Source organism: Salvelinus alpinus, chromosome 26 (genome assembly GCF_045679555.1).
Source record: "Salvelinus alpinus chromosome 26, SLU_Salpinus.1, whole genome shotgun sequence".
Classification (NCBI taxonomy): Eukaryota; Metazoa; Chordata; class Actinopteri; order Salmoniformes; family Salmonidae; genus Salvelinus; species Salvelinus alpinus.
In genome coordinates, this window is record NC_092111.1 from 11,906,815 (window position 1) to 11,926,080 (window position 19,266).

The 19,266-nt window shown below is 43.3% G+C and overlaps 1 protein-coding gene across 10 annotated transcripts in view; it reads left to right on the forward strand.

Moving 5' to 3' along the window:
- The window catches only part of LOC139554704 (phosphatase and actin regulator 4B-like), a 72,674-nt gene that overhangs the window by 24,740 nt on the left and 28,668 nt on the right, over nt 1-19,266 (forward strand). The window contains exon 1 of one of the 10 annotated variants that reach the window (XM_071367753.1): nt 3,776-4,458. The exons of 8 other annotated variants lie outside the window; for them this stretch is intronic. In XM_071367753.1, the coding sequence (XP_071223854.1) occupies nt 4,386-4,458 (73 nt within the window). In that variant the 5' untranslated portion in view covers nt 3,776-4,385. Of the gene's footprint in view, nt 1-3,775; nt 4,459-19,266 lie in introns of those variants that run through there. One more of the 10 variants, XM_071367762.1, reaches the window with a different exon arrangement.

Sequence of the window (19,266 nt, forward strand, 5' to 3'; positions counted from 1 at the left end):
TGGTAGCATTGCCTTTAAATTGTTTAACTTGGGTCAAACGTTTCGGGTAGCCTTCCACAAGCTTCCCACAATAAGCTGGGTGAATTTTGTCCCATTTCCTCCTGACAGAGCTGATGTAACTGAGTCAGGTTTGTAGGCCTCCTTGCTCGCACAAGCTTTTTGAGTTCTGCCCACAAATTTTCTATGGGATTGAGGTCAGGGCTTTGTCATGGCCACTCCAATACCTTGACTTTGTTGTCCTTAAGCCATTTTGCCACAACTTTGGAGGTATGGTTGGGGTCATTGTCCATTTTGAAGACTCATTTGCGACCAAGCTTTAACTTCCTGACTGATGTCTTGATGTTGCTTCAATATATCCACATCATTTTCCATCCTCATGAATAACGATGGTCATTATGGCCAAACAGTTCTATTGTTGTTTCATCAGACCAGAGCACATTTCTCCAAAAGGTATGATCTTTGTCCCCGTGTGCAGTTGCAAACCGTAGTCTGGCTTTTTTTATGGCGGTTTTGGAGCAGTGGCTTCTTCCTTGCTGATCGGCCTTTCAGGTTATGTCGATATAGGACTCGTTTTACTGTGGATATAGATACTTTTGTACCTGTTTCCTCCAGCATCTTCACAAGGTCCTTTGCTGTTGTTCTGGGATTGATTTGCACTTTTCGCACCTAAGTACGTTCAACTATGATGGCTGCGTGGTCCCATGGTGTTTATACTTGCGTACTATTGTTTGTACAGATGAACGTGGTACCTTCAGGCGTTTGGAAATTGCTCCCAAGGATGAACCAGAGTTGTGGAGGTCTCCAATTTTTTTTCTGAGGTCTTGGCTGATTTCTTTTGATTTCCCCCTGATGTCAAGCAAAGAGGCACTGAGTTTGAAGGTAGGCCTTCAAATACATCCACAGGTACACCTCCAATCAACTCAAATGATGTCAATTAGCCTATCAGAAGCTTCTAAAGCCATGACATCATTTTCTGGAATTTCCCAAGCTGTTTAACCTCTCTATATGTATGTGGGACACCTCGACAACAGCCAGTTAAATTGCAGGCCACCAAATTCAAAACAACAGAAATCCCGTCATTAAAATTCCTCAAACATACAAGTATTATACACCATTTTAAAGATAAACGTCTTGTAAATCCAACCACAGTGTCCGATTTCAAATAGGCTTTACGGCAAAAGCACACCAAACGATTATGTTAGGTCAGCGCCTAGTCACAGAAAACCATACAGCCATTTTCCAACCAAGGAAAGGTGACACAAAAGTCAGAAATAGCATTAAAATGAATCACTTACCTTTGATTATCTTCATCTGGTGGCACTCCCAGGTCTCCATGTTAGACAAATGTTCATTTTGTTCGATAATATTCCTCTTTATTACCAAAAACCACATTTTTGTTCTCGCGTTTAGTCCAGTAATCCAAATGCACAAGTCCAGATGAAAAGTAAAAAAAATAAAAAATATTTCTACGAATAAAAGTTCGTAGAAACATGTCAAACGATGTTTAAAATAAATTCTCAGGTTGTTTTTGTCATAAATAATAAATAATATTTCAACCGGTCAAAAGCTTCGTCAATAGAAAAGGAGAAACAAGAAAGGCATGTTCCCGATCACCCGCAGGACTCATAGCTGGAAATTTCCACTGTCCTCTCATTGAAAGTGCTGTATCTCCCTAATTTTTGAGAGTTAAAGCCTGAAACAATGCCTAAAGACTGGCCACATGTAGAGGGAGCCATAGATATCGTGAACTGGGTCCTAAGTCTTTGTATGGTGGATAGGCTTTCAATGGAAAAACAGCCTTTAAAAATAATAGTACTTCCTGGTTGGATTTTCCTCAGGTTTTCGCCTGCCATATCAGTTCTGTTATACTCACAGACATTATTTTAACTGTTTTGGAAACTTTAGAGTTTACTATCCAAATCGACTAATTATTTGCATATCCTAGCTTCTGGGCCTGAGTAGCAGGCAGTTTAATTTGGGCACGCTTTTCATCCAAAATTCCGAATGCTGCCCCCTACCCTAGTGAAGTTAAAGGCACAGTCAACTTAGTGTATATAAAATTCTGACCCACTGGAATTGTGATACACTGAAATAATCTGTCTGTAAACAATTGTTGGAAAAATTACCGACTTGCCAAAACTATAGTTTGTTAACAAGACATTTGTGGAGTGGTTTAAAAACGAGTTTTAATGACTCCAACCTAAGTGTATGTAAACTTCCGACTTCAACTGTATGTGAGTTTTTAGTTGTCTTTTAATGAGCCACATTTCCTGGTTTAGTTTTTTTTCCTTCTATTAGCCTACAATACTGTCAATATTGTAGGCTAGTCTCTAAAGGTTGAGTAAATGCATTTCTGTGACTGTTTAGGTTCACTAGGCTACTAGTTCATTTAGTCTTAGGCTATTATTGCTAGGCTAAGGGAAGAACCAACTGTTGATTTCCTTCATGCTCTGCAGTCATAGTTTGAGATAGACTTTGTGCATGTTGCTATTTGCGAAATCTCTCATCCAGCAGGGTTCCTGTATTTCATAGCATTTTATCACATTTTTAGGTAAGCTGGTATCTACTGTTTCATGTATTGCCACAGACTGAATTTGAGTGTAGGCATTTATACAGCTTCGCACGCTTTCTTGTCCACTACATGGAACAGGAGTGATTTTAAGATCAGCAATAGTTTGTTAGGCTATAGGCCTAGCTATTCACAAATTGGCCTCACGGTCAACCAGGCAATGCTGACTGGGCTGGCAATTGTCAAATCTTCTCTTGATAAGATTCTCAGTAAATGGAATGTCTTTGTGGACTCTGGGTTGTATCTTCTTGTAGACTTGAAGGGGTTGCGTCCTTAGTCTAGTGCACAGCCCGCTCGGTCTGATTGGCTGGAGGAAAGACATGCCTTCCTCTCCCACCCCTTCCTTACCTCCCTCCCTCGAACCCACCTTATCTCTCCTTCCAGTAGCTATTTCTCCTCTCACACCCTCAGCCTAAACAGAGTGGCTACATGTAACCACACCACTCACTGCTACCGCAGTTCAGTACAGCAGGGCTGAAGGAACATTGCTGTTAAACAGGGACTTCTGACTGACCACGTTAAACACTCACTGAAATGTCCTGCTCCCTTTGTCAGTTCACTTCCCCCAATATTCCCACTGTGAAAGAAAGACCGATAGAAAGCAGAAACACCTACAGGAAATGTGTGCTCAGGTGTTCTGTAGAACTCAGCGTGCCCTGCGATATTGTGCCGGTGTTGATTTTGGCATTATGTTGACGTTGGGGCATCTTAGGTGAGTTGTTATGCTAGTGTCTTCTCTTCTTCAACAGTTGGGATTTTTCAAACTATCCATAAAATAAGAAAAGTGTTTTGATTAAGTCAGTCAGCAACAACTCTACCATTCAGCTGTCCTTCTGCACAACAGCACATGCTTCTGTCCTCCCTTCACTCATGTGTGGTGTACTTCACATTATAGGCTATGTGGTTGACTCCGGGAGAGTAACAAGACACCTCAGTGACATCACTTCCTCTTTTCCTGGTGCGAAGCTCAACCCTCCACCTAGACCCATCTCACCTTCCACCACTTCTCACGTTACCAACCTCTTCTCTCCTCAGCAGACACGGGTTCAAATACTATTTGAATTCTCTCAAACAGTGTTAGCTTTTGCTCTAGTCTGCCTGGAGTACCAGATGGGCGGAGTTTGCACTCTTGCACATGTTATATTGGTCCCATTGTGCTAGGCAACCTCAATCAAGCCCAGATAAAGTATCTGAAAAAGTGTTGAATAATATTTGACCCCAGGTCTGTTATCCAGCGAGCAGAGAGCCCTCCCATTGCCGTTGTGCCTGGGGGCTGCTCTCTCTGCTCTGCTGGAGGGGGCCCACTCTGACTCAAACCTCTCTGGGCTTGACTACTCTCTGGGCCTACCCTCCACTCCTCTCCTACCCACCACCACTACCAAGCTCACTCTCTCGCCTCCTGTAAACTTTGCCCCTGAAAGATCTGCAGTGAGGAATGACCGGCATCTGAGTCTGCTGGTATGCTGCTGCCTTATAACTGGCATACTTTATTTATGAAGTCAGCTAGACAGACAGGAAGGAAGGGAGGAGGGGCTAGCTTCAAACAGAGTGAGTGTGTGTGAGAGAGAGCAATACCAAAACACACAGAGAAATCAACGGAAGGGCAGGGCAGGACTAGAAAGAAAGAGAGAAAGCGGTAGAGAACGATGTGAGCCGAGGAAGTAGGAGTGTCTTGGGTTACAGGAGTGTTAAGGCGTTTGGGTTTGTTGGCGAGGATCGTAGCTGGGGATCTATTTTTCCTCTGTGTCTGTATCCCTCCTCCCTGCCGTGGACCCCAGGAGAGGTAGGGGCTGGTGGGACAGGGGCGTGGGGTAACATGGGACAGAATGCAAGCAACGCTGAGACAGTGTCCCAGCAACACCAACAGCAACCTGCTCAACACAACACCGGTGAGTCTGACAGGACAGGACAGGAGCATGTACAGAACCTGAGGACATGAGCTTTTGTATTTGACTTTGTATTTGTTTTTGGAAGAGGAGTTTGTCTGTGAAGTAGCCTACTCAGGATAGTGCTATTTGTTTGTGTTGGCATGGGAGAACAGAGGACCTAAGGACCTGCTTTTGTATTGGTGTCTTTGGAAGAGGAGTTTTTTTGTTGAATGTTTTGTAGAGAAGTGTTTGTGTTAACATGGAACCGAGAGGGTAGGTGGAAATGGAGGAAATGTGGTGCAGGTGTTTTTGTGTTGGAAACAGAGGAAGAACGGAGGCAGAGAAGTGCAGGCACATACCGGTGTGAGGGAATGGATGCTGGAATGTGGTGATTGTGTAATACACAAACCTCACCGACCACTCTGCTGTCTAAACTCCTCTTTTTTCCCTCACTATCTCTCCCTCACCCCTTTTTTTTATGATGGAACATGGAATATTTTATTAAAAACAGTGGAGCTGGGAGTACAAGGCACCAGCTGCCATCGTGAGTGTGTGTCAGGATTCCATCTCTTCTTATGGTGTTGTACAGTTTGCCTAGCCTAAAGCCACCATTGTTCCTCTCTAATACACAGAGACAAACACAGAAACCTGTTTTTGCTGCTGTGACTGAAAGGGCAGAACACATAACTGTTGGATTTAGACTGTTCCTCTGTAAACTGTATGTAGAGAGCGATCTCCAGTCCCTGCTTGATGGGGGGGGTGGCTCCGTATAGTTGAGCTCCAGTCTAATTTATTAGGCTTGGATTGTGAGTTGTAGTCGGTGAGAAGAACACATTACAGTTGGATTTCGGCCCAATTGTCTGGATCTCTGTACCGTGCAGACTTATGGTGGGTTGGTGGCTCATCCGAGATTGTCTTGGAGTCGTTGGGATGAAGCAGCATGCTATTTTCTGTGGACAATAAAGTAATCTCCTTATTATCCTGCTTCTTCTTGTGCTCAAGTTTATTGTGCTTGTATTGTGAGTTTCTAATCCAACTCATTTAGCCCCCCATAGGTTTATTTGCTTAGTAAAAATGTGAACCGCATGACATGGTCTGGCCAGTCAGTGTTTGCTGTGTGACGTAGGGCTGGGCAGTATACTGTATTTTATGATATACCGGTATTGATGCAGGGACCAGGTTGGGTTTTTACTTTACCTTCTATGCCGGTATTTGAATGTTTGGTTTGTTAAATGTGATACGCCAGGTGTAATGTCAATGTATATAGTTTACTTCGCTACTTGAGTCATCTCTCTCTGATCTTTCTCTCCGTGCCACTTTCCACACAGACCTAGCCACGCCCCTTGTCACTCAAGGAGCGCATTTGATGTTCCTCGACCACGAGACACTTGTGTTCAGTCTGCATTAGGGCTGGGTGATATGACAATATAAACTCGGAAAAAACATCCTCTCACTGTCAACTGCGTTTATTTTCGTGTAAATATTTGTATGAACATAACAAGATTCAACAACTGAGACGTAAACTGAACAAGTTCCACAGACATGTGACTAACAGAAATGGAATAATGTGTCCCTGAACAAAGGGGGGTCAAAATCAAAAGTAACAGTCAGTATCTGGTGTGGCCACCAGCTGCATCTCCTCCTCATGCACTGCACCAGATTTGCCAGTTCTTGCTGTGCGATGTTACCCCACTCTTCCACCAAGGCACCTGCAAGTTCCCAGACATTTCTGGGGGGATTAGCCCTAGTCCTCACCCTCCGATCCAACAGGTCCCAGATGTGCTCAATGGGATTGAGATCTGGTCTCTTCGCTGGCCATTGCAGAACACTGACATTTCTGACTTGCAGGAAATCACACAGAATGAGCAGTATGGCTGGTGGCATTGTCATGCTGGAGGGTCATGGCAGGATGAGCCTGCAGGAAGGGTACCACATGAGGGAGAAGGATGTCTTCCCTGTAACGCACAGCATTGAGATTGCCTGCAATGACAGCAAGCTCAGTCTGATGATGCTGTGACACACCGCCCCAGACCATGACGGACCCTCCACCTCCAAATCGACCCCGCTCCAGAGTACAGGCCTCGGTGTAACACTCATTCCTTCGACAATAAACACGAATCCGACCATCACCCCTGGTGAGACAAAACTGCGACTCGTCAGTGAAGAGCACTTTTTGACAGTCCTGTCTGGTCCAGCGACGGTGGGTTTGTGCCCATAGGCGACGTTGTGCCCATACGCATAGGGTCACTCATTACCCATAAAGCAAATGTACAACTTTTATTATAAAAAACAAAAAATACTGTCATACTGTCAAATTGTTTTAATACCGTGATATAATATTTTATATGGCCCTAGTGTGACAGTTTGGCATTGTTTTGTTGTGCACTTCGAACTCTTTAAAAAGGTAAAGAAATTGTATGCCTTGGTTTAGCTATTTTATCTGTACAATGTGTACAGATCTGGGCTCCTGAGTGGCGCCATGATTGGGAGTGCCAAGGAGCGGCGCACAATTGGCCCAGCGTCGTCCGGGTTAGCGCTTGGCCGGGGCAGGCCGTCATTGTAAATATTAATTTGTTCTTAACTGACTTGCCTAGTTAAATAACAAAATACATGTGGGTTTTTATATTGGAGCCCATTGGGGCATGTTAATGTAGTGTAGGCCTAGCAGGTATTGCATACTTTAAACTGAGTTGGTAATGTTATGTCATGAAGTTATTGCATACAATAAACTTGTAACACATGGTGACTCATACAGTGCAGTACATACAGTGGGGAGAACAAGTATTTGATACACTGACAATTTTGCAGGTTTTCCTACTTACAAAGCATGTAGAGGTCTGTAATTTTTATCATAGGTACACTTCAACTGTGAGAGAAGGAATCTAAAACAAAAATCCAGAAAATCACATTGTATGATTTTTAATTAATTAATTTGAATTTTATTGCATGACATAAGTATTTGATACATCAGAAAAGCAGAACTGAATATTTGGTACAGAAACCTTAGTTTGCAATTACAGAGATCATACGTTTCCTGTAGTTCTTGACCAGGTTTGCACACACTGCAGCAGGGATTTTGGCCCACTCCTCCATACAGACCTTCTCCAGATCCTTCAGGTTTCGGGGCTGTCGCTGGGCAATACGGACTTTCGGCTCCCTCCAAAGATTTTCTATTGGGTTCAGGTCTGGAGACTGGCTAGGCCACTCCAGGACCTTGAGATGCTTCTTACGGAGCCACTCCTTAGTTGCCCTGGCTGTGTGTTTCGGGTCGTTGTCATGCTGGAAGACCCAGCCACGACCCATCTTCAATGCTCTTACTGAGGGAAGGAGGTTGTTGGTCAAGATCTCGCGATACATGGCCCCATCCATCCTCCCTTCAATACGGTGCAGTCGTCCTGTCCCCTTTGCAGAAAAGCATCCCCAAAGAATGATCTTTCCACCTCCATGCTTCACGGTTGGGATGGTGTTCTTGGGGTTGTACTCATCCTTCTATTCCTCCAAACACGGCGAGTGGAGTTTAGAGCAAAAAGCTCTATTTTTGTCTCATCAGACCACATGACCTTCTCCCATTCCTCCTCTGGATCATCCAGATGGTCATTGGCAAACTTCAGACGGGCCTGGACATGCGCTGGCTTGAGCAGGGGGACCTTGCGTGCGCTGCAGGATTTTAATCCATGACGGCGTAGTGTGTTACTAATGGTTTTCTTTGAGACTGTGGTCCCAGCTCTCTTCAGGTCATTGACCAGGTCCTGCCGTGTAGTTCTGGGCTGATCCCTCACATTCCTCATGATCATTGATGCCCCACGAGGTGAGATCTTGCATGGAGCCCCAGACCGAGGGTGATTGACCGTCATCTTGAACTTCTTCCATTTTCTAATAATTGTGCCAACAGTTGTTGCCTTCTCACCAAGCTGCTTGGCTATTGTCCTGTAGCCCATCCCAGCCTTGTACAGGTCTACAATTTATCCCTGATGTCCTTACACAGCTCTCTGGTCTTGGCCATTGTGGAGAGGTTGGAGTCTGTTTGATTGAGTGTGTGGACAGGTGTCTTTTATACAGGTAACGAGTTCAAACAGGTGCAGTTAATACAGGTAATGAGTGGAGAACAGGAGGGCTTCTTAAAGAAAAACTAACAGGTCTGTGAGAGCCGGAATTCTTACTGGTTGGTAGGTGATCAAATACTTATGTCATGCAATAAAATGCAAATTAATTACTTAAAAATCATACAATGTGATTTTCTGGATTTTTGTTTTAGATTCCGTCTCTCACAGTTGAAGTGTACCTATGATAAAAATGACAGACCTCTACATGCTTTGTAAGTAGGAAAACCTGCAAAATCGGCAGTGTATCAAATACTTGTTCTCCCCACTGTACATATATACACTACCGTTCAAAAGTTTGGGGTCACTTAGAAATGTCCTTGTTTTTGAAAGAAATGCACTTTTTTTTGTCCATTTAAAATAATATCAAATTGATCATAAATACACTGTAGACATTGTCAATGTTGTAAATGACTATTGTAGCTGGAAACGGCTGATTTTTAATGGAATATCTACATAGGCATACAGAGGCCCATTTATCAGCAACCATCACTCCTGTGTTCCAATGCCACGTTGTGTTAGCTAATCCAAGTTTATCATTTAAAAGGTTAATTGATTTTTAGAAAACGCTTCTGCAATTATGTTAGCACAGCTGAAAACTGTTGTCCTGATTAAAAGAAGCAATAGAACTGTCATTCTTTAGAGTATCTGGAGAATCAGCATTTGTGGGTTCGATTACAGGCTCAACTTTCTTCTGAAATTCGTCAGTCTATTCTTGTTCTGATAAATGAAGGCTATTCCATGCGAGAAATTGCCAAGAAACTGAAGATCTCATACAACGCTGTGTACTACTCCCTTCACAGAACAGCGCAAACTGGCCCTAACCAAAATAGAAAGAGGAGTGCACGAGTTGTGCAATTAGTGTCTAGTTTGAGAAACAGAGGCCTCACAAGTCTTCAACTGGCAGCTTCATTAAATAGTACCCGCAAAACACCAGTCTCAACGTCAACAGTAAAGAGGCAACCCCGGGATGTTGGCCTTCTAGGCAGAGTTGCAAAGAAAAAGCAATTTCTCAGACTGGCCAATAAAAATACAAGATTAAGATGGGCAATTGAACAGACACTGGACAGAGGAACTCTGCCTAGAAGGCCAGCATCCCGGAGTCACCTCTTCACTGTTGAAGTTGAGACTGATGTTTTGCGGGTACTATTTAATGAATGAAACTTTTGAACGGTAGTGTATGTATTTCTTAAGTACAGTACTCTCCTGTGCATACGTCCACTGCATATGTGCATGGTATACCACCACAGTGCTACGCTCCTAGGAATAGAATGTCATTCCAACTTTATGGATATGTTACTCCATGTAGGTGTCAGAAGCTGTTGACTCGTGTCATGGCATTGGTATGGGTCATTTACCGTATGGACCCTTCAGTATTACTGCTGGTTGCGCAAGAGCAAACCAAGAATTAGGCTACTCTAGCAGCTCTCACTGCTTCTCTCGGCTTGTCATGTTAACACAGTAATTGCAGCAGGGAAACAATGGGTGCATTCACCTTGACAATATTGTCACAGATATCTGTTCAAACAAGAAGTGTGTGTGCTGATAGGTGTAGCGGGGGGCCTATCGGTCTCTGTGTAGCGGGCTATCGGTCTCAGGGTTGTCTGACTCTGTGGCGTCCCCTTTATTCTCCATCTCTGCTGTACTCGGATACCTGCCTTCTCTTCTCACGTTGTCGCGTTTTATTGTAACGTGGTCGCCTCGCCACACACACCAAGAGACAGACAACCCCCCTATTCCTCCCCTCCCAGCACCTGTTTAGTCTATCTGTCCAGGATATAGTGTGAGGAGCAGCTGTGAGGCCAGTGTGTTTGACTGAGGGAAGATTCACTACCCACCACCACTCCCTGTCCCCTGCATCGCTGCACTGCCAAACAGTTCAGGTTAAGACCTCTCTGCGGTCAACCGGGGATCACACAAGACTCATAGAACTGAACCGACAAAGACTTCTCATAGAAATACCTGCACCTGACAACATTGTTCTGAAATTAAAGGGACATAAAAAGGAGCACACATTTGAATGAGGTGTATCATTCACAGCAACGTAAACTAAGGATTAGACTTAATCCCAAATTATTTCATGTAGAATACAGTGTAGCTAATCTAATAGTTATGGTGACTTGGCATGGCGATTGCTGGTGTTCAGTTGGCATGGCCAGTTCTGGTGACCATGATAAAGTATGGAACTGTCTGTACCCAAATGAAATATGTTCTGAGCCCTGCTGCTGATACATTTACCCTAGACTAACCTTAAGAAGACGTACTGCAGGGAACTGCATTTCTCTGAGTGTTGACAAAAATAGTAAAAATAAAAACCCCGGAATGAGTAGGTGTGCCCAAACTTTTGAGTGTGTGTGTATATATGTGTATATATATGTGTGTGTGTGTGTGTATATATATATATATATATATATATATATATATATATATATATCACACAAAATATATGTATTATCTTATGGTTTTTGTATCTCAATCATTGTAATGTGGTTAACCTTAAATCTATATGAAAATATAAAATTAAACCAGAGAGTGCTTAGATCATGGGAAAAGGCCGCACTTGAGTCATTCCCACAGTGAATGTCTAGGCCCACTACACTATGAAACCACACACTATTGCAGAGTCTTTGATATTACTGGCCGCAATTGATATGGTGAAAACAATATGTGGGGAGGCAGAGGCACAGAAACTCACATCAATACCGTTGTCAGATATCACTGTTAAATTATGAATTTATGGTATTGCTAGCAGTCAAGAGGAAACTCTGCCTGAACGACTCAAACTCCCCAGCTTATGCTGTTCAAATGGGCGTTAGCTGTGAAGGCCGAGATGCCCATGCTAGAGGTCAACCGATTTAATCGATTGAGGAGACTGCGTGGCAGGCTGACCAGCTGTTCCGTGAGTGCAGCATCAAAATGACCTTGTGGCTGCAAGGAGCCAAGGTAAGTTGCTAGCTAGCATTAAACTTATCTTAAAACTATCAATCTTCACATAATCACTAGTTAACTACACATGGTTGATATTACTAAGTTAACTAGCTTGTTCCACATTGCATATAATCAATGTGGTGTCTTAATTGATCATCGAATCGCAGCCTCCTTCAACTTCGCCAAACGGGTGATGATTTAACAAGTGCATTCGTGAAAAAAGCACAATCGTTGCAATAATGTCACTAACCATAAACATCAATGCCTTTCTTAAAATCAATACACAAGTATATATTTTTTTAAACCTGCATATGTAATTAAAATAATTTAATGTTAGCAGGCAATATTAACTAGGGAAATTGTGTCACTTCTCTTGCATTCAGTGCAAGCAGAGGCAGGGTATATGCAGCAGTTTGGGCCACCTGGCTCGTTGCGAACTGTTAAGGCCATTCATTCCTAACAAAGACCGTAATTAATTTGCCAGAATTTTACATACTTATAACATTGAAGGTTGTGCAATGTAACAGGAATATTTAGACTTATGGACGCCACCCGTTTGATAATATACGGAACGGTTCCGTATTTCACTGAAAGAATAAACGTTTTGTTTTCGAAATTATAATTTCCGTATTTGACCATATTAATGACCTAAGGCTCGTATTTTGTGTTTATTATATTATAATTAAGTATATGATTTGATAGAGCAGTCTGACTGAGCAGTGGTAGGCAGCAGCAGGCTCGTAAGCATTCATTCAAACAGCAGCTCTTAGCAATGCTTGAAGCACAGCGCTGTTTAGGACTTCAAGCCTATCAACTCCCGAGATTAGGCTGGCAATACTAAAGTGCCTATAAGAACATCCAATAGTCAAAGGTATATGAAACACAAATGGTATAGAGAGAAATGGTCCTATAATTCCTATAATAACTACAACTTAAAACTTCTTAACTGGGAATATTGAATACTCATGTCTAAAGGAACCACCAGCGTGCATATGTTCATGTTCTGAGCAAGGAACTTAACGTTAGCTGTTAAACATGGCACATATTGCACTTTTACTTTCTTCAACACTGTGTTTTTGCATTATTTAAACCAAATTGAACATGTTTCATTATTTATTTGAGGCTTAATTGATTTTATGTATTATATTAAGTTAAAATAAATGTTCATTTTTCATTCAGTATTGTTGTATTTGTCATATATTAATCGGTATCGGCTTTTTTTGGTCCTCCTATAATCGGTATTGGTGTTGAAAAATCATAATCGGTCGACCTCTAGCCCATGCATTGCATTTTGTTTGCTATACGTGTTGGGGGATAATATTCACGAGGACATATTCTGTCTCATGATTCCCGAGCATGAAACTGCACAGGAGATGTTAAGTGTGCTGCATGGCTATATTGACGAAAAACAGATTCCATATGGGACCGAATGGTGGGCTTTTGCACAGATGGGTCTTCATCTACGGCGGGCAGGCATTTGCAACTGAGAGCAACTGGTGGCAAAAGAGCTGAGCACATAACTCAGATATACTGCAGCAGGTAACTTTGATTGTAAACTACATCCACTGTGCGCAAGCCTGTTCGCAAAAGTACACTCAACAAAAAAATATCAATGCAACATGTAAAGTGTTGGTCGCATGTTTCATGAGCTGAAATAAAATACATTTTTCATATGCACGAAAAGCTTATTTCTCTCACATTTTGTCCACCAATTTGTTTACATCCCTGTTAGAGCGTTTCTCCTTTGCCAAGATAATCCATCCACCTGAGGTGTGGCATATCAAGAAGCTGATTAAACAGCATGATCATTACGCAGGTGCACCAATTGGCATGCTGACTGGAGGAATGTCCACCAGAGCATTGAATGTTCATTTCTCTACCAGAAGCCGCCTCCAACTTCGTTTTAGAGAATTTGGCAGTACGTCCAACCGGCCTCACAACCGCAGACCGCTTGTATGGTGGTGTGTGTGTGCGAGCGGTTTGCTGAGGTCAATGTTGCGAACAGAGTGGCAGTGGGGTTATGGTATGGGCAGGCATAAGCTACGTACAATGAACACAATTGCATTTTATCTATGACAATTTAAATGCGCAAAAATAACGTGATGAGATTCTGATGCCTTTTTCTTTTTTTAAGGTATCTGTGACCAACCGAGTCAGTTTTTTAGCTGTATTCCCAGTCGTGAAATCCATAGATTAGGCCCTAATTTATGTATTTCAGTTTACTGATTTCCTGATTTCAGTAAAATCTTTGAAATTGTTGAATGTTGCATTTTATATTTTTGTTCAGTATATCTGGACATATGGGATCAGCGCATGACAATGATCAAATTTATTTATAAAGCCCTTCTTACATCAGCTGATATCTCAAAGTGCTTACAACGGCAAGCAATGCAGGTGTAGAAGCATGGTGGCTAGAAAAAAACTCCATAGAAATGCCAGAACCTAGGAAGAAACCTAGAGAGGAACATGCTATGAGGGGTGGCCAGTCCTCTTCTGGCTATGCCGGGTGGAGATTATAACAGAACATGCAACAGGTCAGCACCTCAGGAGTAAATGTCAGTTGGCTTTTCATAGCCGAGCATTAAGAGTATCTCTACAGCTCCTGCTGTCTCTAGAGAGTTGAAAACAGCAGGTCTGGGACAGGTAGCACGTCCGGTGAAGAGGTCAGGGTTCCATAGCCGCAGGCAGAACAGTTGAATCTGGAGCAGCAGCACGGCCAGGTGGACTGGGGACAGCCATCAGGCCAGGTATTCCTGAAGCATGGTCCTAGGACTGAGAGAGATGTAAAAAATAAAACTGACTTTGACTTTCTGTCTAATAAAAATAAAATGTGTCTCCTTGCCTATGTAACAGACATGTTTAGAAAACTGAACGCAAGCATACAGGGGAGATACAAAAACATTCTACAGATGAGTGACTGAATCAGTGGTTTCAGAGGAAATACTTATTATTGGAGAGTCTTTCAAAAGCCAACCATGCCCCCTTCCCTCGACTGCATGTTTCAGCATCAGTAAGTGTCCCACACGAGTGATGACTAATCACCTCCAATGCTTGGAAGTGCACTTTGGGACCTACTTCCCAATCTGTTTGACTGTGAGCCTGGCTCAGTTGACATGCCGTTAAGTGAAATCGAACAGCTGCTGAAGGATAGCCAGAGGCACACTCCAACACTCAGACATCATTTACCAAGGAAGAATTTGTGTTTAGTGAGTCTGCCAGATCAGAGGCAGTAGAGATGACCAGGAATATTCAGTTGATAAGTGTGTGAATTGGACCATTTTCCTGTCCTGCTAAGCTTTTGAAACGTAACGAGTACTTTTCATGATTGGGGTTGTGAGAATTTTCAGATAACAACAAAATGTGGTCGTAGGCAAAAAAGTTTGAGAACCCCTGGGCTAGAGGCTACAGCCAAAACAACTGAACTCAATGCTCTGGTTTGAATATGTTTTGTTTTTGCTGGCATTGACTGGCTTCTCTCTCTCTTTCTGTCTCTCTCAACCTGTTCTGTGGAATTGAGGTGAAACTGGCACCTGCCTGCCACAGGGATATCAGCACCCCCATCTTCCCCTCAATCTTTGCCCCGTCTCGCACCACTTTTTTATATTTTATTTCACCTTTAGGTAGGCCAGTTGAGAACGAGTTCTCATTTACAACTGCGACCTGGCCAAGATAAAGCAAAGCAGTCCCGCACAAACAACAGAGTTACACATGGGAAAGCAAACGTGCAGTCAATAACACAATAGAAAAATCTATATAAAGTGTTGTGTAAATGTAGTAAGATTAGGGAGGTAAAGCAATAAATAGGCCATAGTGGTGAAATAATTACAATTTAGCATTAACACTGGAGTGATGTGCAGAAGATGATGTGCAAGTAGAGATACTGTGGTGCAAAGGAGGGGGAGGAAAAAACGGGGATGAGGTAATTGGGTGGGCTATTTACAGATGGGCTGTGTACAGGTGCAATGATCGGTAAGCTGTCTCCAGCTTCAGTGATTTTTGCAATTCGTTCTAGTCATTGGCAGCAGAGAACTGGAAGAAAAGGCGGTCAAAGGAAGTGTTGGCTTTGGGGATGACCAGTGAAATATACCTGCTGGAGCGTGTACTACTGGTGGGTGTTGCTATGCTGACCAGTGAGCTGAGATAAGGCAGGGCTTTACCTAGCAAATACTTATAGATGACCTGGAGCCAGTGGGTTTGGCGACGAATATGAAGCAAGGGCCAGCCAACGAGAGCATACAGGTCGCAGTGGTGGGTAGAACATGGGGCTTTGGTGACAAAACGGATGGCACTGTGATAGACTACATCCAGTTTGCTGAGTAGAGTGTTGGAGGCTATTTTGTAAATGACATCACCGAAGTCAAGGATCGGTAGGATAGTCAGTTTTACGAGGGTATGTTTAGCAGCATAAGTGAGGGAGGCTTTGTTGCGAAATAGGAAGCCAATTGGAGATTTAATTTTGGATTGGCGATGCTTAATGTGAGTCTGGAAGAAGAGTTTACAGTCTAACCAGACACCTAGGTATTTGTTGTCCGCATATTCTAAGTCAGAACCGTTCAGAGTAGTGATGCTAGTCGGGCGAGCAGATGCGGGCAGCGATCTGTTGAGCATGCTTTTAGTTTTACTTGCATTTAAGAGCAGTTGGAGGCCACGGAAGGAGAGTTGTATGGCGTTGAAGCTCGTCTGGAGGTTAGTTAACACAGTGTCCAAAGAAGGGCCAGAAGTATACAGAATGGTGTCGTCTGCGTAGAGGTGGATCAGAGAATCACCAACAGCAAGAGCAACATCATTGATATATACAGAGAACAGAGTCGGTCTGAGAATTGACCCCTGTGGCACCCCCAGACACTGCCAGAGGGCCGGACAACAGGCCCTCCGATTTGACACACTGAACTCTATCTGAGAAGTAGTTGTTGAACCAGGCGAGGCAGTAATTTGAGGAACCAAGGCTGTTGAGTCTGCCAATAAGAATGCGATGATTGACCGAGTCGAAAGCCTTGGCCAGGTCGATGAAGATGGCTGCACAGTACTGTCTTTTTTCGGTGGCGGTTATGATATTGTTTAGGACCTTGAGCATGGCTGAGGTGCACCCATGACCAGCTCGGAAACCAGATTGCATAGCGGAGAAGCTATGGTGGGATTTGAAATGGTCGGTGATCTGTTTGTTCACTTGGCTTTCGAAGACTTTAGAAAGGCAGGGTAGGATAGATATAGGTCTGTAACAGTTTGGGTCTAGAGTGTCTCCCCCTTTTGAAGAGGGGGATGACCGTGGCAGCTTTCCAATCTTTAGGTATCTCAGACTATATGAAAGAGGTTGAACAGGCCAGTAATAGGGGTTGCAACAATTGCGGCGGATAATTTTAGAGAGGGTCCAGATTGTCTAGCCCGGCTGATTTGTAGGGGTCCAGATTTTGCAGCTCTTTCAGAACATCCACTATTTGGGTGAAGGAGAAGTGGGGGGGGGGGGCTTGGGAAGTTGCTGTGGGGGGGGGGGGTGTTGGCCGGGGTAGACAGGTGGAAAGCATGGCCAGCTGTAGAAAAATGCTTATTGAAATTCTCGATTATCGTAGATTTATCGGTGGTGACAGTGTTTCCTAGCCTCAGTGCAGTGGGCATCTGGGAGGAGGTGCTCTTATTCTCCATGGACTTTACAGAGTCCCAGAACTTTTTGAGTTTGTGCTACAGGATGCAAATTTCTGTTAGGAAAGTAAAGGCATGCTTTTTCAAACTGCCTGTGTATATTGGTTTCAAACTTCCCTGAAAAGTTGGATATTGCGGGGGCTATTCAATGCAGTACGCCACAGGATGTTTTTGTGCTGGTCAAGGGCAGTCAAGTCTGGAGTGAACCAAGGGCTATATCTATTCTTAGTTCAACATTTTTGAATGGGGCATGCTTATTTAAGATGGTGAGGAAAGCACTTTTAAAGAATAACCAGGCATCCTCTACTGACGGAATGAGGTCAATATCCTTCCAGGATACCCGGGCCAGGTCGATTAGAAAGGCCTGCTCGCTGAAGTGTGTTAGGAAGCGTTTGACAGTGATGAGGGGGGGTCGTTTGACCGCGGACCCATTACGGACACAGGCAATGAGGCATTGATCGCTGAGATCCTGGTTGAAGACAGCAGAGGTGTATTTAGAGAGCAGGTTGGTACGGATGATATCTATGATATCCCGTATTTACGGATTTAGGGTTGTACCTGGTAGGTTCCTTGATAATTTGTGAGATTGAGGCGATCTAGCTTAGATTGTAGGACGGCCGGGTGTTAAGCATATCCCAGTTTAGGTCACCTAACAGTACAAACTCTGAAGATAAATGGGGGGAAATTAATTCACATATGGTGTCCAGGTCACAGCTGGGGGCTGAGGGGGGTCTATATCAAGCGGCAACAGTGAGAAACTTATTTCTGGAAAGGTGGATTTTTAAAAGTAGTAGCTTGAACTGTTTTGGCACAGACCTGGATAGTATGACAGAACTCTGCAGACTATCTCTGCGGTAGATTGCAACTCCACCCCTTTTGGCAGTTATATCTTGGCGGAAAATGTTATAGTTGGGATGGACATTTTTGGTGGCCTTCCTAATCCAGGATTCATACATGGCTAGGACATCAGGGTTGGCGGAGTGTGCTAAAGCAGTGAATAAAACAAGCTTAGGGAGGAGGCTTCTGATGTAAACATGCATGAAACCAAGGCTTTTACTGTTACAGAAGTCCACAAATGAGAGCGCCTGGGGAATAGGAGTGGAACTGGGGGCTGCAGTACCTGGGTTAACCTCTACATCACCTTGAGGAACAGAGTAGGAGTAGGATAAGGATACGGCTGAAGGCTATAAGAACAGGATGTCTAGTGCGTTGGGAGCAGTGAATAAAAGGAGCAGATTTCTGGGCGTGGTGGAATAGATTCAGGGCATAATGTACAGACAAGGGTTTGGTAGGATGTGAGTACAGTGGAGGTATACCTAGGCGTTGAGTGACGATAAGAGAGATTTTGTCTCTGGAGTCTCCAGTTAAGACAGGTGAGTTCTCCACATGTGTGTGCGATGGGACAAAAGAGCTATCTAATGCATGTTGAGCGGGACTGGGGCTCTTAAGATATTTTATCAAGGTTTAAGATAAATTATTAAATAATTCTACCCAGAAACTTAATCATTAGGATTAGAGGTTATGTAGCATGTAGGGGGGGAGAAAGGAATGTCTGTGTGTGCCTAAAGGAAACTAAGTGGATCATTAACCTATTTTTGAACCGACTAAGCTATAACTGTGGAGATAAGGGAAGACAGCTCAACCCCCTCTAGGTTTTTCCGTATCTGGGGGGGACTGGAACTGTTAGTTAACTTCTTATGGCTGCATCCCGCTACTGGGATCGATATGACAGCAGCCAGAAAGTGCAGTGCGCCAAATTCAAAAAACAGAATTCTCATAATTAAAATTCCTCAAACATACATGTGTCTTATATCATTTTAAAGGTATTCTTGTTGTTAATCCCACAAGTGTCCGATTTCAAATATGCTTTTCAGCGAAAGCACTACAAACGATTATGTTAGGTCACCATCAAACCACAATAAGCACAGCCATTTTTCCAGCGAAAGATAGCAGTCAGAAAAAGCAGAAATAGAGATACAATTAATCACTAACCTTTGATTGTCTTCATCAGATGACACTCATAGGACTTCATGTTACACAATACATGCATGTTTTGTTTGATAAAGTTCATATTTATAACAAAAAATCTGAGTTTACATTGGCACGTTAGATTCACTAGTTGCAAAAACATCCAGTTATAGTGCATAGCCACATCGTTTCACAA